The sequence below is a fragment of the Sitophilus oryzae genome, unplaced genomic scaffold (assembly GCF_002938485.1).
Source record: "Sitophilus oryzae breed Bouriz unplaced genomic scaffold, Soryzae_2.0 scaffold_466_pilon_pilon, whole genome shotgun sequence".
NCBI lineage: Eukaryota > Metazoa > Arthropoda > Insecta > Coleoptera > Curculionidae > Sitophilus > Sitophilus oryzae.
Genome location: NW_022147047.1, coordinates 2,928,655 through 2,947,326, shown reverse-complemented (window position 1 = coordinate 2,947,326; position 18,672 = coordinate 2,928,655). Strand labels below are relative to the sequence as shown.

At 34.5% G+C, this 18,672-nt stretch overlaps 1 protein-coding gene across 2 annotated transcripts in view; it reads right to left on the bottom strand.

The window, feature by feature from the left end:
* LOC115886051 (xaa-Pro aminopeptidase ApepP-like) overlaps nt 1–18,672 on the bottom strand; it is a 130,528-nt gene that overhangs the window by 6,637 nt on the left and 105,219 nt on the right. The window contains exons 3-9 of one of the 2 annotated variants that reach the window (XM_030905078.1): nt 16,592–16,685; nt 15,065–15,255; nt 12,146–12,366; nt 11,586–11,853; nt 10,151–10,418; nt 6,872–7,085; nt 3,638–3,871 (exon numbers count right to left, since the gene is read on the bottom strand). In XM_030905078.1, the coding sequence (XP_030760938.1) occupies nt 3,638–3,871; nt 6,872–7,085; nt 10,151–10,418; nt 11,586–11,853; nt 12,146–12,366; nt 15,065–15,255; nt 16,592–16,685 (1,490 nt within the window). Of the gene's footprint in view, nt 1–3,637; nt 3,872–6,871; nt 7,086–10,150; nt 10,419–11,585; nt 11,854–12,145; nt 12,367–15,064; nt 15,256–16,577; nt 16,686–18,672 lie in introns of both variants that reach the window. The other variant, XM_030905079.1, reaches the window with a different exon arrangement.

Here is an 18,672-nt window from a genome sequence, read left to right as displayed (position 1 = left end):
GAGAGAGGATTGCCGCCCCTACAGATTCCGTCCGCCGCCCTAATAACAATTTTTTGTCGCTCCGCAGGTACTTGGAGGGTCGACGCCCGGGGCGGTCCACCCCCACCGCCCCCGCCTTGCTACGCCACTGATAAGAGCTACAATTTAAAAATATTTTTACAAGATACAGATTGTCCCAAATAAATAAAAAGTATCAAAGTTGTTTTTTTTTAAAATGGAATACCCTGCATATTATTACATTTTTTGTTTCTGCCATTAAAATAAAGGTAAATTTGATTAAGGTTTACTGCATTTTAATCTTACCGTTTTTGATATATTTAATTATTTAAGTTTATAAAACCAAATATTGAACTGAAGTATTTTTATTTACTAAATTTTATGTTGCAATAATATAAATTATAATAAATAAAAAATAATTACTATAGCTTTAAACGGCAATAACTTGTTTAATTTAAACGGAACACCCTTTATATTTTATGAGAATCAGATGCACAATTTAAGTGTCTATCAAATTGTATTATACGATTTTTTACCTATCTCTTCAAGTTTTCGTAGAAAATGCATTTTCTTATAATTTAGACCTCATTTATCAATAAACCCATGGAATATTAACATTTTAAATTATTTTTAAGGATGTAACAAATTTTTAAAGAGCACAGAAAAAAATAAAAAAAACTGTTTAAATATTTGTGAAAGAGGACCAATTAATATGATTCCAGTATTCAAACTACATTAATTGACTGTTTGCGCTGATTAATAATAATTGCTCCAAATACTAAAAAAATGAATTTTGTATGTGTATTGGACAGTGTGGTAAAAAGTAACACTTTAGTAACACCTTAAAAATGTATGTATTTCATTGTTGACGAATGTTTATAACAACAGAGACGTTGATTTTCATAACTTATTATTATATTGATTTATGATTCAAATCCACATTTATTTAGAATAATTTATTAACTAACACCAATAAGTATGTAATTATTAATATTTGGGCGGAAATAATGGTAGTATATTTAATTAATGGTATACTTTTTATGAAGATTTAAATAGTTTTCTGTTTGTGGTGAACAAATGAACTAGTAATATTATCGTTTTTAGTACCTGTACATTTTGTACATTTGTTGTTTAAAAACAATCTAAAATGTCAATATTCCATGGGTATATTGATAAATGAGGTCTAAATTATAAGAAAATACATTTTGTACGAAAACTTGAAAAGATAGGTAAAAATGGTATAATACAATTTGATAGACAATGAAATTGTGCATCTGATTCACATAAAATATACAGGGTGTCTCATTTAAATTAAACAAGTTATTGCCGTTTAAAGCTAGTAATTATTTAATATAAATTTTTGGACACTCTGTATAAGGTAGTATAATTTTTATTATTGCAACACAATATTTGAACAATAAAAAATAATCTTCAGTATATATTTCGTATTAAAAACTTTGATACCCTTGGAGAAATAAACCCTTAAATTTACTGCGATTTTACAATATTGAAAATATTTCAAAAACGGTAAGGTTTAAGTGTGATAAACCTTAATCCAATTTACCTTTATTTCAATCGCAGAATCTAAAAATAGAATAATATACAGGGTGTTCCATTTAAAAAAAATACAACTATAATATTTTTTTCTTATTTGGGACACTCTGTATCTTGTAGAGTTATTTTTAAATTGTAGCTCTAATAGTCCTTCAACGAACCCAAAACTCACAGAAAACCGTGATCATACCATTCACCAGAAGAAGGAAAACAGACAAACTGAAACCGCCCATTCTTCTTGGTGAGACAATTCCGTTTGCGGAGGAAGTTAAGTATCTGGGATTAAACCTGGACAAAAAACTTAGCTGGACCTCTCATCTGGAAAAAACATCAAAAAAGGCTTGCTATGCTCTATGGGCATGCCGCCGAATTTGTGGTAGACACTGGGGATTAAACCCCCAAAAAATATGTACTGGCTATACGTGACGGCCATCAGACCTATTATCACGTATGGTGCAGTTGCCTGGTGGCAGAAAGCCAACCAAATAACGGCAAAGAATAAATTGTCGAAACTACAACGACAAGCATGCCTAGCGGTGACTGGTGCCTTCATTCCACGCCGTCAAAAGCTATGGAAACCCTACTCGATCTACCTCCTCTTCAAATTCTTTTGGAAAGAGAGGCGAGATGGGCTACATATAGGTTTCTAAATATAGCACGAGGAAGCCAAGGAACAATTATGTTCATACAAAACCGGCTAGTAGAAGAGCTACAGTCGGATGAGATTCTGGGAATGATCTCGGATCTTACACCACCAGTCCAACTCTTGACGCGCACCTACAACGTCCTGTTTCCGAACAGGACGAGGGACAAGCCGGGAAGCGGCTTATTACATGCGGAAATGTGTTGGTACACGGACGGATCCAAAAACGAAAAAGGATCTGGCGCAGGAATTTACTGCAGCAGTCCAAAGACTGAGATCTACCACAGTCTTGGAAAACACACCACGATCTTCCAAGCTGAGCTATATGCTATTGAAACCTGTGTGCAACTGCTGGTAGAACAGCAATACACCGGGAAAACAATATGCATATTTTCGGATAGTCAAGCTGCGCTGAAAGCACTTGAGGCAACGAAAAGCACGTCTATGACGATTCTTCATTGTAAGAAACTACTCAATATACTGGGAGATAGGAACAAAGTGTCGCTAATATGGATACCGGGACATGTCGGCCTAGAGGGAAATGAACGTGCTGATTCCCTCGCCAAAATTGGTGCAGGCGCGCCATTCGTGGGGCCAGAACCGACACTTAGCGTTCCAAAAATCTCGCAAGAGACAGGCTCTGTGAATGGGTTAGGGGGTGAGACATTCCGAGACTGGAATGACAGTCCCGGAATGGAGCATGCCAAGAAAATTCTAGCAGGGCCATCCAAACATAGAACAGAGAACTCCTAAAGGCCGGTAGGAATGGAACGCGTGTGCTCACTGCAGTGTACACGGGCCACTGCCGGCTGAGATCTCACCTGCAGAGGACGGGACTGGTGGAAGACGCCGAATGCCGACTCTGTATGGAAGATGATGAAACAATGAAGCACGTTATGTGTACCTGCCCCGCTGGGAGCAGGACCAGGTTTGAGATGTTTGGCAAACCCATGCTAGACCTATCAGACCTAGGAGACATATCGCCCTCAGACATAACGGCCTATATTAAGAGGCTGGGTCTTGAGGATGAACTTTGACGCTCTTGTAAATTAGAGCTTGTAGAAACTGAGCCACAATAGGCCCTCGCGGCCTCAGTGGAGGGTCCCCCTTGGGACCCACTCTTAGTCAAATACAATACAATACAATACAATAGTCCTTCAACGAACCCAAAACTCACAATTTGTAAAAATCTAATCGTTTAGCTACAATACTCCGTGTCGTGTGCGGTGAACAACCCTGTATTTATTGAAACTCGCATTTCGCATTGAGAAATATTTTAATATAGGAAAACTGAAGCGCGATTTTTACTTGTTCCAAATGTTAAATTTTGATTTTACTTTTTTCAAATTTAAGTAAACAAATAAATATGAAAATATAGTTGCAATTTTTATAAGGTCAAAGAAATGACTTGGTCACAAAATTTTTTGATCGTTTGTTACTCACATTCCTTCACTCCCAGGAACGATCCAATCCCATGACCACTCTCGTGCAAGTAATCCAATCCCATTTCCCACAATGGACCCCTGGCCAAGACGTCCACGTGCGCCATCTTCATGTTGTTAGGGAAAGTGAGCGAATTGAACGTCATCTGACCAACCAGGACGCGAGTATATGCCTCCGTCATCAGGTCGTCCGGTTTGCCAAAGTGCAGAGTTCGTGTGACGTCAGTTGTGCCCTCTAGGGATGAAAATAGTGAAAGTTTTATGAAGAGGTAATAAGGTAAGTGGAGTAGTCTATTTACTTATTTATAAATAATAGAGCTTAACTTGTCAGTGGCTAGAACTGTTTATTATGCACTTTTTGAGTCGCACCTCAGGTATGCCCTTCCATTCTGGGGTGCGTGTTGTGCGGCTCAATTTGACCGCATTTTCAAGCTCCAGAAGAGAGCTGTTCGATATTCACTGGGACTAAACAGCAGAACTCATTGCCGGGGCTTTTTTAGAGAATTAAAAATATTGACTCTTCCTTCCTTATTTATATTTGAATCCGTTTGCCTAATACGTAAACATGTACCAGCTTCTCAAGAAAGGCCATCTCACACTTATCCACTCAGGAACGCGGAGCAAGATCTTTATCTACCTACCCCACGCTCAGAGTTAGTTAAAAGTTCAATATTATACAACTCGAAAAAAATGCACAATCACCTGCCATTTGAAATCAAATCCATAACATCATTTTTATCATTGAACTCTTATTTACTAGACAAGGCTTTCTACGCCGTAAATGAATTATATTTGAATTGAAAATCGAATTTGATCTTGAAAACACTGGTCTAATGTTTGCTATTGCTATATTTACGAATGACATCGAAATTAATTTATTTAGAGGTCATTGATATTTTGCTATAAATTGGCTAAATATTTTTGAATATTATTTTAATTTTTTTTGTTCTTTGACATTGTAAACATTATATATGTTTATTTTAACAATAAGACTGACAATATTATTTGTATAATGTTTTGTATTATCTTTTGTTTGTTTGTTTGTGTACCTTGTTATTTTTTACTTTGTTTGTTAGTTTACCTTTGTCCACAAATTGAAAAATTTTTTGACAATAAAGGCATTTATTTATTTATTTATTTATTTATTTATTTATTTATTTATATGGGTTAGAGGTATATAGTTCGTGAACGAACTAATTCCACTGAACTATTCCGACCCCGGAATGAAAGGAACTAGTTCCCTTTTTCTCAAAGAACTAGTTCCTCAGAACCTATTCCGGGATCGAGACTGTGACCGATATACAATACGGCGACGGATCGGCCAGCGCGATCTTAGCCCTATGCTAGGCGGGAGTGCAGAGTGCCAGTCGTATGTTACCTATCCCGGACCGAAAGGACTGAAAGGAACTAATTAAAAAACTAGTTCACGGGAATCTGTTCAGTCGGCAGATCCGAGATATAATACAAGACGACAACGATCGATTCGGCCTTGTCTATTGCCACAGCCGGCGTAATTACCACAGAAAATTGCCGTGGATACTGTTTTTGATTTTTATTTTGTTCTTTGATTATTTTATGGGGATGTTTCACTTTAGGTCCCTAAATTAAGAAATCTATACTAATATATAAAATCCTTAAGTGACTAGCTCACTGATTAATCACGATCTTGGTCAAACCACTCAATATAAGAAGTTCAATTTTGGCATACAGGTTGATTCTAGGGTGTAGAGGGTCGATAAGAAGGGATTTTTCGAAATTCCAGTTCCAAGGGGGTGATACCACCCCTCAAATATTACAATATTTTTTATTAAAAAAAACGGTCAAGTTTCCGAAAAAACGCTTAAACACGTATATTTTTGTTATTGTTTTTTACATATTTTAAGATTTTTTAAAATGTATACAGGGTGTTTCGAAAAATCGCTTGACGTAAAAAGCTGATTTTTAGAAAACGGATTGACTTTAGGGTGTAGAGGTTCGATAAGAAGGGATTTTTCGAAACTCGAATTTTAATGGGGTGAAACCACCCCTCAAATATTAAAATATTTTTTATTTAAAAACCGGTGAGTTTTTCGGAAAAAAACTCTTAAATACGTATATTTTATTTTGTTGTTTTACATATTTTAAGATTTTTAAAAATTTATACAGGGTCTTTTATAAAATATGACTATTGAGTAATCACGATTCTGCTTAAACTGCTTGTCATTTAAAGCTGATTTTTGGCAAACAGATTGACTGTGGGGTGTAGAGGTTCGATAAGGAGGGGTTTTTCGAATCTCAAATTCAAAGAGGGTGAAAACGCCCCTCAAATATTACAATATTTGTAATTTAAGAAACGGTTAGTCTTTCGGGAAAACGCTTCGACACGCATAATTTATTTTGTTTTTTTACATATTTTGAAATTTTTTAAAAAATCATACAGGGTGTCACAACAAAAAGTTGGATAATAGATTAATCACGATTCTTCTTAAACTGCTTGACGTAAAAAGCTTATTTTTGGCAAACGGATTTTTCAAAAGTCAAATTCCAACGAGATGAAACTACCCCTCAAATATAACCAAGTTATGTAATAATATCGCCATATTGTTTTTCCTCATGCTGACATAAATGTGAGAAAATTTTATCCAGTTTGTATGTTAATGGAAATTCTTGCTTTGCTTTATCATCACCATTACAAATGATTAATTCGACGCGAACGAAGTCGCGGGTACACGCTAGTATCTTATAAAGCGAAGTAGATATTCTGAATTTTTAGATAAAAACAAAAAGCTTGAAGTGAGGAAAAATGCAATTTTTCGGAAAATTCTCGTATATTTGCTGCAATTGATTTGTGATATAGTTTTTTAAACTCTTTCTAAAAGCTTCTTTTTTGTTTTTTTTATCTGTAATAAAACTTACCTATATGTTTTTAACATACGCAATTACACGTCTCGTTATATTTTGTACATTATATAAATTATACAGGTCATACTGTGAATAGTTCTGACTGACAACAAAAACCATTAGTAAGCAACGGGGAACGGGGATATCAATGTTAGTCGGGAACTACTGTGAACTAAATACCTAGTCCAAGGAACTATTTCTCTAGAGGAACTAGGACTAAGGAACTAGTTCCTCCCAAGGAACTAGAATTACCACCCTTTATATGTGTAGCGAATCCGCGATACGATGTGCTAAGCATAATAACATTTTCAGAGTTAGCTATTGGCTAAAATATACTTAAACACCCTGTACTTACCGTAATATTGGCCTCCAGACTCTATGACCAATGTACCGTTGTTAAAAATACGACTGTTGGTATTTTTGGTGGGGATATAGTGGGGTTGGGCACTGTTGGGACCGAATCCAACGATCGTACGGAAGCTATTCCCTAAGCTCTGGTTCTGTTCGTAACGGAAAGCATCCAAGATGTCTGCCAATATTGCTTCGGTGAATACACGCCCTGTCGACATCTAGAAATCAGAGAACGATCTTATTATACAGGGTGGTCCGAACTGTATTCCGGAAACTTCGGCAGCATATTCTGCAGAGAAAAATAAGTAAAAAAGTTCGTATAAATGTTTTCCTTAAAATGCTTAGTTTCGGAGATACAGGGTGTAGAAGTTTCATTTTTATTTCGATTTTTTCGAAATAATTTTCGAAGTAAGATCGATATTTGGATGAAAATTGGTATCTGGGAGTTTTTTGACATGAGCAATTTGATTTTGATGTCAATATGACTGCTATTTGTATGGGGCGCCACCTACACGTGTTTTAACTGTTTTGAAGGGTTTTTAATAACTTTTCGTCCGTACCTGTATGAAACTACCGAGTAAAAAAATATACATCTCCGTTACTTTTTGCCTAAAAAATGTCTCCTGGTAAAAATCGCTACGAGCAACCGTTCTCAAGAGATTTAGAGTGGAAATAGTCAATACGAGGCTGGGCTGAGAAATAATCGGCCTCGGCAAGAGTTGGCGGCGCTAGGAACAAATGCAATTGTTTTTCGTAAAAACTATGTTTCAAGTGACTTCTGTCAAATTTTCAGCGAGCTGCGTCACTTAGTTTGTACTTGACAGTGATTGAAGGCGAACAGATTTTGCATTTTTACAAAAATGAATAAAATCGAATATCGCGCAGTGATTAGATTCTTGTTTTTGAAAAAGAAAACGAAGGATGAGATCAAAATCGAACTGGATGATGTGTATATTTAAACGCGGTCGTACGATAATTTTTGATGATGGGTGTCCAGGTCGTCCAAGAGAGGTCACCACACCAGAAGTGGTCGATAAAATCCATGGTATGGTAATTGACGATCGACGGGTAAGAGTGTGCGAGCTTGCTGAGGCTGGGGGCATCTCACGTGAACGAGTGGAGAATATATTGCACGAATATTTGGAAATGAGGAAGCTCGCTGCCAGATGGGTGCCGCATTTCCTCAATGCCGACAACAAGCGAAACCGTGTGACAACTTCAAAGAAGTGTTTAGCAATGTTTAACCACAATAAGAAGGACTTTTTGCGCCGTTTTGTAACCGTGGATGAAACTTGGATCCATCACAATACGCCAGAGACGAAGGAACACTCAAAGCAGTGATGGGTTTCTCAGGGCGAGTCAAAGCCAAAGAAAGCCATATCGATTACCTTGAAAAGGGCAAAACGATCACCGGCGAATATTACTCAAAGCTGTTGGACCGATTCGACGCCGATTTGAAGCAAAAACGACCGCATTTAGCGAAGAAGAAAGTGCCCTTCCACCAGGACAATGCACCGGCGCATAAATGTGCAGTCGCAATGGCAAAACTGTATGAATTGCATTACGAATTGGTTCCTCATCCGCCATACTCCCCAGATTTGACGCCCAGCAAAACAGATATGTTTCCAGACTTGAAAAAATGGCTCGGTGGTAAGAGATTTAAGTCGAATTGGGAGGTCATCGCTGCGACAGAGGCCTATTTTAAGGACTTCGAAAAATCGTATTATTCGAAGGGCATCGAAAAATTGGAGAATCGTTGGACAAAGTGTATAGAGCTTAACGGGGACTACGTTGAGAAATAAATTGAGTTTTGCCGAAAAAAGTTGGGTTTTCTTACCTAGGCCGATTATTTTTCAGCCCAGCCTCGTACATGTCATTATTGAAAAAAAATAAACACATTGAGTAGATAGTTATTTGAATGAAATAATAAATTTGGGATTTTTTTTATTTTTTCCAATTAATCATAAATTTTTCTGCGAAGAAATGATGAAGAAAACAGTTTCTGTTGAGCTTTTGGCACAAAAACATTTGAAATTAATGATTTCAGTCTAATAACTATTTAGTCTCTCAACATGTTTATTTCGTGTCAATAGTGACAGGTATTGATAATTTCGATTCCAAATATCTCGAGAACCATTACCCGTAGCGATTCTTACCAAGAGACATTTTTTACGTAAAAAACGTCGTAAATATATATTTTTTTACTCAGTAGTTTTATACAGGTACGGACGAAAAGTTATTACTCTACAAACCGGTTAAAAAATAAGTAGGTAATCTACTTGTAGAGGGCACAAGTAGGAGTCATATTGACATTAAAATCAAATTTCTCATGTCAAAAAACTCCCAGTTCTACACCCTGTATGTCCAAAAATTAAGCATTTTACGGCTTAGATTTTGTATACCGAACGGCTCTAGTATGGCAAGCTGTACCTTATTGCTACTCCCAAGGCGTTAAACGCTATATACGGGAGCTATTATTTTAGGTATATACTTATTTTTAACCGCAGAATACGTTGCCGAAGTTTCCGGAATACAGTTCGGACCACCCTGTATATAGATTATTCGAGTTTAGACGGTCATATTACACTGATGCGAAATGAATTTAAGTGACTTGATCAGTTGACTTTTAGCTCGTGAAAAAGTGCTTTAAGAATTAACTGACTGTTCACGTGAAGCCTTATGTCGTCTTTAAGAATCCATTTCACTAGTCCGAAAAAGTAGCAAAATAAGCGTTCGGCATTTAACGTTTTGTGTAAAACTGGCTAAGTATTTTTACACAGATGAGGAAGGAAATTAAAGATAAAGGATTATACTATATCCGTATTGTAGCACATTTTTAGATAACTTCTTTATTTTCAAGATTTCGAAGTTCAAACATCAATAAAATATTCCTTATGTTTCGACTAAATTTTCTCGAAAATAAAAACAATTTAAAATTCCGTTACAATACGGAACTAGATTGAAGTTTTGTGATTACAGTGATATATAATTTATTTGATTTTCTAGCAAATTGCTCGCTATTTTATGGCAAATGCCGAAGCTCTGCAAACCTTAATCAAAGCACGCGTGTTTGGAATTTTGGGAGTGGCTTAACAACACACACACAGGATCGGGCTAAACCTTAGGCAGATTTCTGAAATATAATATATATTTAATTCGGCCACACACCCGCTTTACCCGACCCCTGAGAGCGACCCGAACAGTACAGCCTAATAGACTCTTGAGGTCTTTATGTTACATCGTAACCATTTTTTTTTAGAACAAAAAAAGATTTCCACTTTACCTGTTTTTCTATATATGCAAAAAAGTCGCACATCGCAGCGGCATCTTTGATGTTTGCCATTTTCATGCCTTCAATTTCCACAGAGTTTTTCACCGCTTTCAAGTAAATAATTGGCGATTGTTTTGGCAGTCTTCTGCTGGGGAAAATATGTTCGTATATCGCATGGCTTGCCCCCTCGCTGTACACGCAATGAGAAGGTACCAAAATCTTCTTGTAGCGCTGTGATTTGGTTCGTAAGTCTGGCCAAATATCTGAGTAATTTCTGAGCCTGAAAAAAATAAAGATTTAAATCTAAGCCGTGTGTTGATCTGTGTGAATCCCATGTCCATCCAATTTTTTAAAACGACGAAAAAAAGTTCCCTATTTTATTTATAGGAAAAACTTATTTGAAACTTTAGATCTGCAAGACCAAGACCGACAGTGCAAGACTTACGCAAGACCAAAACCAAAAATAAACGGTAAAATACGAGAGAAAAATCATTGGGTGGCTTTGATAAAAATTTACTGTTGAAAATGCCAAATGAAATATCAAACCGCGAATATCTGCGAAACCGTTAAAAATTTTAAAATACTCTAAATACAAAAAAATGTGTATTTTTTAATTGTCTATCTATTGAAAAAATAATATACATTGTGTACCATTTAAAAAAAATAAGAAGAAAAATTATTTTATATTTTAGAAAGTTTGGCGTAGAATTTTGGACATCCTGTATGATTTACGATTACCATATTTATAGCAAAGTAAGTGCAGACCATCTAAAGTAAATACCTACCTAATATAGTTTTGATTTCAGGACATTTCTACTATTTTTAAGAAAGGATGAAAAATGTATATTTTTATAGTTATTTAATAATATCTCAGAAACTCATATCTTAGGATTATGTAAAGTGACCTGAAAGGAAGCCAAAAATGCAATAATATACAGGGTGTTCCGTTTAAAAAAAAACATCCCGATCCACTCGTACTTTTTTGAGCCACCCTATAGAAGTTAAAATATTTTCCTGAAATACATCCTAGTACATACTTTAGATCTGCACTTAAACAAAATTTCCAAGTTTTTTATTCTAGGAGCTACAGATGCCCGACGCACTATTACCGAACCCTGTATATTGTATTATCGAAAAAAAAACGGCGGCAATTTGGCTTGGAAATGACGATCGATGATACTTTTTACCCGAAACAGCGTTACATCCCACAAACCTCGTATCTGAGGGTTTTATAGTTTCAATAACTGCACTAGCAAAAAGCTAAAATATTTAATATTATGACAAAGCCACGATTTCAATATTATTTTAATGCGATCAACATGAACTGCAACCGGGACGCGACGGCTTGAAAAACAGAGCGAAAACCTCTGACTTCTGCCGTTCGAGCGCTTTGATCGAAATTTTTAAAATCAACTGGTATTCACCAAGCTTATAACAAAATACTTACTGTACTGTGTCGTAATGCCTGAATGAAGATTCCGCGTGCAGATATCTGAGAACTTCATTGGTCACCAATTGGCTGGCATTGACGTACATGAAAATGTTGTCCATGTCCAGGAAGAGGTAGCTCCTCACAAAGGGCGAGAATGGGGTATCTCTCCCTCTAATGTTCAGCAACCAAGCAATTTCATCCAGAGCAGTTACGACCATTGCTTCGGCGCCGGCCTTTTTCACCTGCCTCCGTACTTCTTCCAATTTTGTACTGTAATTTTTACCTGAAAAACTAAAATATTGTAGTTTTTACCTGCCTGTAACTAAGAGAAATAGTAAACTACACCATAATTGGAAATGGTTGAATAAACTGAATGTTGTTTTTAAATTGAATTGACATAATTGACATAATTTCGTGTTTTTAAACTCTCCTGTATATGAAATAACAATAACATACATAATTATTGACAATGTTACTTTAAATTAAAACATTTTCTTCAAGAAACAATATTTCTGAGCAACTTATTTTGTTTACCAATTTGTTTCTTTGTCCCACTGTATGTTTCTGGGTTTTACCTGTATATTTAATGTCCAACACAAATGCGTCTTTCGTCCTCATCTGTCCTCTTTCTTCTTTAGGCCAAATTTCGTCGACCAAACTAACATTCAGAGCTATCAGCTCTATTTTGGAGTTATTCAGTTCTTGTTTGAACTGGTTCCACGTGTATTCGGACACTAGTTTGGGGTTCACCCCCAGCCTGGCTCCATTTGGAAAATGAGTTTTTAACCAGTGAGATCTGTAGAGAAAGAAAGAACTATTTTATTATACCTTCATTAGGCTATTTGGTAACAGTTGCATATACGGTTTTCGGCTATTTTTTGTATTATATGGAAAAAAAATTATATACTCACATTCTATTGACCTTACAGATTGCAGATATGCTGGGGGAGAAGACAAATTATGTTACTTTAAGTATTTTTTCAACCAAACAAACTCCGGGACCGGGGAGCGAATAGGGGTGCTGGGTGGGGTAAAAGTGTACAAACTGGGTAAAACATGACATACAAATATAGAAAAATTGAGAAAATATAGACTATGCACGGAATTTCAAAATATTTTAGTTTAAAATTTGACACATATTTGACGTTATGAGAATTTCAACACTTGATTTGACATGACACCGACAGAAGGGAAAGCAATGTTGCCAGTCCCACTGAATTTTCTATAAAATGAAGTGTCTATTCTAATCTTTGAATAAGAAGACTAAGGAAGGAGCATATCAAAAATCTTAGGTACACCGCGATGGGCCTCAAATATGGCCGACTTAAATTCCGGTTTATCAGTGTCGTTCTAATTTTATTTAAAAAATGTAAAACTATGATGTAGGGCTTCAGTAGAGCAGGTAAGTCAAATTAACGTATCTAAATTCTTTGACATCTAATCTTTGACAAGTAATAAATAAAAGCTAAAATGCAAGAAAAATATATAATTTAGTTAATTTAAGTGAATTTCATAAATGATCGGTTTACTACACGTATGTATATTATATAGTCACTTACTAGCGAAAAGTTGTTCCATTATTTCACTCAATTTTTGCCGAGATCTACCGCACGCTACACAACCAACTATTTTAGAGTCTTTTTCGATAAATCGCGATAGTGTCACTGTTAATTTAAGTGCTGCCACAATTTCCATCTAGATTTACTACCTTTATACAACTATCAGTAGTAGAATAAATAATAAATAACATAAAATAAGCTCCGTAAAGACTGACAAATCCACAAATTCAAATGTGTCAAATGAATCGTCAAACAGAACTGTCAAGGATCCCCACCCTAGAGTGCTTTTATGGTGCTTTTTCCGTCCACCATGCATGAATACATGGATAGCATTATGCTCCTTCCTTAGTCTTCTTATTCAAAGATTCTAATGCTGTTGAGACAAACATAAAGAGCTTGAGTTGAGGAAAAATGTAATTTTGGTAAAATAAGAGAAAACATTTTCTAACCTACGAAAAAAAAACAAAGAATCAAACCAACAAGACCAACTCAATCTAAACCAAAACCAACAAAACCGCTATAACTAAGCAATTCTCTATACCGCTGGTGGCGATTTAGATAATATGTTAAACTAAAGTAAGTAAAATATTAAATAAAAACATTGACGTCATTTTTCCCTTTGAAAAAAAAGGATGCATGAAATTCACGACAATTTATTAGCTGATTTGGCAACTATGCATCAATTCACAATGTTTGTCAAAATTCACCCTTCAGCATATCCTTCAATCTTTGAATAAGAAGAGGTCTTAGGTATACCGCGTTGGGCCTCAAATATGGCCGACTTAAATTCCGGTTTATCAGTGCCGTTCTAATTTTATTTAAAAAATGTAAAACTATGATGTAGGGTAGACGTGGAGTAGACTCAAAAATTTGTTATTTTATTTTACGTTGTGAATAAATGTTGGTAGTTATTAAAATTGTTATAAAAATATATAATTCTAATAAAAATAGATAAGTTATAATAAGTATTTATTAACACAAACATCCGAGACGCTACTGAAGCAGGTAAGTCAAATTAACGTATCAAAATTCTTTGACATCTGATCTTTGACAAGTAGTAAATAAAAGCTAAAATGCAAGAAAATATATAATTTAGTTAATTTAAGTGAATTTCATAAATGATCGGTTTACTACACGTATGTATATTATATAGTCACTTACTAGCGAAAAGTTGTAAACTATTTTAGAGTCTTTTTCGATAAATCGCGATAATGTCACTGTTAATTTAAGTTCTGCCACAATTTCCATCTAGATTTACTACCTTTATACAACTATCAGTAGTAGAATAAATAATAAATAACATAAAATAAGCTCCGCAAAGACTGACAAATCCCCAAAATTTCAAATCAAATTCAAATGTGTCAAATGAATCGTCAAACAGAACTGTCAAGGATCCCCACCCTAGAGAGCTTTTTCCGCCCACCATGCATGAATACATGGATAGCATTATGCTCCTTCCTTAATCTTCTTATTCAAAGCCTTCAATGGAACCTGCCAATGATTTCTGAATAAAACAGTTCTTCATAGTTTTTTTGAAGAAATTTACATTAAAAGCTTAATTAAAGGATTGTAAAATGGTTGTGTTATGAGTATATTTAATCAGAATATTGTTTTTACCCCGCCCAGCACCCCTATTATTCTCTCCCCGGTCCCTTAAGTTTGTTTGGTTGAAAAAATACTTAAAGAAACACAATTTCTCTTCTCCCTCAGCATATTTGCAATTTGCAATCTCTAAAAACAATAGAATGTGAGTATATAAAAATTTTCTTATATAATCCAAAAATAGGCGAAAACCGTCTCTGCAACAATTACCGGCTATTTTACCTAAGAATCGGCAAAAATGGTGCCAAGACCGAGTTTCGTGCAAACCGGAGTAATGCTTTAAAAATTAAAATTAGAAAAAGAAAGAGGAATATTCAAGGAGGGCATACAGACCTTGTTGGAATGTTTTTATGTCCTTCTCTCATAAGTAACCAATTACAGTCTATTTGCTCATCGGCTTGGAGATGATATCTTCCATCTGTCCACAACGCTGCTTTGTCCATTGTGATGATTGCGTCTCCATAGCTTCCACTAAAACCAGAGATATATTCTCTTCTACGTTCGAATTCATCAACTTCAACACTCTGAAATGGATTGAAAATAATGATAACTAAATGTTCTGAAAATATTGGTTTGAAATCTTCTTATTCAAAGGTTAGGAGAAAAAAAATATGACGTATAATAGGTATATAAATCGAAGTTATTCTTTCTATGACTGAGAATTTTCACCCTTATTCATTGAAATTATGCACCCTCTCTGTTTTGCGTGGGAGTTTAAAATTAGAACTTGAAAGGGCAGTCATAGTAGGAGACCAGGTTTTCGGAAAGTAATATTGCCCCCAATGCCCCCACGCTTTTGATCCATCTGCTTTTATAACTTAACATAAAATTAGATATAATAAAAATTAACTACTGGGTTGATTTTTAGAAGACCTATGACATTGTGGTCCTATTATACAGAGTGAGTCTTAAATAAGTGCAAATATTTTCAGGGCTGGTAGATCTCGATAAAAGAAACATATTTTCTCTCTACCGTATCTCAAATAAGTCCAAAATAAACGAGTTATTTTACTTTGAAAATTTTCAATAAAACATGTTTTTTGCTTAAATTTTGAGAACCGCTGGATCTTTTCTAGGTTTTCTTTCTGTGCATCGTCAATCGTCATTGGAAACAGGAAATGCAATTTTTGAATTCTCCAAATATTGGCTCCACTGCACTGTTGACTTTACAGCGAAGTCGTGAATAGTTTTTTTTTGCATAGTTTCGCAATTTCGCATATGGTTTATTTGAAAATGTAACATGCAATTCATAACGACAATTTGACTCGAAATATCAAGTGTGTGGTACCAAATTATTCGTAAAAAATGTTTTTGTAAATATGCTAAGCAGCCACCTGCTTCGTTCCATTTGAAAAAATTGAAATATGGTTAAAAAACGATTTAGGCATATCTTAACCTGCTAGGACAAGACACGAAAAACATTAGACGATAAAATATATTTTTCCAAGGCTACTTGATTAAAAATTTGTGTTTTTAACACAGCCATGGCACTCTAGATTGAAATTTAAAATGCGATTTTTTAAAGAGAAAATGTTAACAGTTGAAATGTGATATTCTATTCAAGAGTGTCATTTTCTATCGAATAAAGTAAAAAAATACCGAGGGTGCTGTTTAAAAATCAAAAGCTGTGGTCATTTCCGGTGAAACAGGAAGTGACCGAAAAGAATTGAATACGTCAATCAATCCTAATTTATGTCATATACTAACGTACCAAATCTCGTTTTTTTATCTGAAAAAAATAAAAAAAAACTGCAACCTATATATGGGCTTGGACAAACTGGGTATATACATTATGTGGGGTGCGATTGTTATTTCTTTTTTATCTGTGTGCTCTAAAAGTACTTACCGACCTAAACCCACCTGGTGTTCGTCGCTAGAAGTTACTAGGTAGGCGTCTATAGGGATGGTACCCAGTCGTACTTCGGAACTCATTAGATTTCTTAATTCAATCAACCTACAATAGAAAGAATAATTTTCACTCTTCACAATATACTTCTGGAGAAACAATATTGTACTGATTATTCTGTGCTTTTTTTAAATTATTAGAAAATTTATGGTCTGGGCTATGTTCAGAGCGAGGGGTGTCTCACTATTGGAATTACATGTACATTTTCTTGGCAGTCGCTGGCAGTCATTGGCAGTCTTATGGCAGTCGCCTATAATAATTACATGGCCGTCATACGCAGTCTTCTTCGTAGTCATTGGCAGTCGCTTGACAGCGAAAGATTATTTTGGCAGTACGTGTACATTTTTTACCCGAGTGAGACACCCCTCGGTTCAGAGGCTCCAAATTAGTGGTGTAAATTAGTTTATTTTTTATTCATCTCAATAGCTTTATTATTTGGAGATATTCGCTTCTGAAGAAGACACTAATATTTTTTCTTAATTTTTACATTAATAATTTCGTAATTTTTACACCTCCGCTTTTGGCCCCAGTCAACAGACCTATGAAGTAATGTTTATGATTAATGTATGTCACTGTTATTGATTATATTATTGTCTGTTGGATGTTGGACAGTTACTATAGCAGAGATGGTTTTAAGGCCAGAAGTTGTATCCGCTATAGTTGCTTTAATTGAAGCTGATAGAGATCAAAATTGTATCGCTAACAGATTTAGGTGTGCACAAAGTACACGGTGAATCAACGATAGAGTAAAGTCCTACAGGGTGTTCATAGTATCTATAGGGTGTTCAAAATATATTTATGAGTTTCGACTACTTAAAATTAAAAAATCTCAAATTTTTTAAATGGTACACTCAATATATTTTCATTTTTTCTGATAGATTTTGCAAAGTAAAAAAAAAGTAAAAGTTGAAGAGCTTTTATTAAGTATATCATATACCTATTTTTAATAGTTTGCGATTTATTCCAATTTTTTCTATTTTTACCAATATCTTTAATGCAATTACGGTATAACATCATAGTTACCATGACAAAGAATAATAATTATCAAAATTCCATATGTCTGTTAAGCAAGTTAAGAACAAAACGTGAATGTTAATTTAATTTGTTGTAATGAGAATAAGTAGAAGGTAGAGATAATAGTTACAGATTTTCCTGAAAATGAATTAGTCAGTGTGACTGATATACACGAACAAGCCAAGATAAACATATTTTTTGGTTCAGTTCTACATATTATATAGTACTTTGCTAAGTACTATAAGAATAAATGTAGATTATCTAGAAAACATTTTCATATCATATTATTTACTACGAGAAAAAAAAAACTATATATCGAAGAAAATTCCTATATCAGTAGTCGTCAACAATTAGGTAATCTAGTTAATATTACCGTAATCTGTGATTATTCGCTGCGACGGAAAGTCATCTTTCATAATATAGAAATACACCAAGAAATTCCCAACTACGATTTTAGTTTATTTGAGTAACGATAATTAATTTTAACTAATAATAACAATTGTAACTAACGATTAAACTACTTGTTAAAAATAAGTAATAAATATTTTTGTTTTGTCACGGTTACTATGATGTTATAGCGTAATTGTATTAAAAATATGTCTAAAAATAGAAAAAATTGGAATACGCAAACTATTAAAAATATGTATATGACATACTTAATAAAAGATGAAGAGTTTTGCAAAATCTATCAGAAAAAATGAAAATATATAGGGTGTACTATTTAAAAAATTTGAGATTTTTTAATTTTAAGTAGTTGAAGTTCATAAATATTTTTTGAACATCCTGTAGCATTTATCTAAAATATCTTTACGTATATCTGTTTTTTCATCTCCGTAAAACTCTCACACCAAATTTTGGTATTCCAACTTCAGAAACAATGGTATCACTGACAATTTTTTACCACACTGCAATTTAACATTTGTTTAAACAAATTTAAATATTACAAAAACTACTCATTTTAGGTCTATAACATTATATATAAAAAAGTTGTGGAATTTTACGCGGAACCTAAAAATAAAAT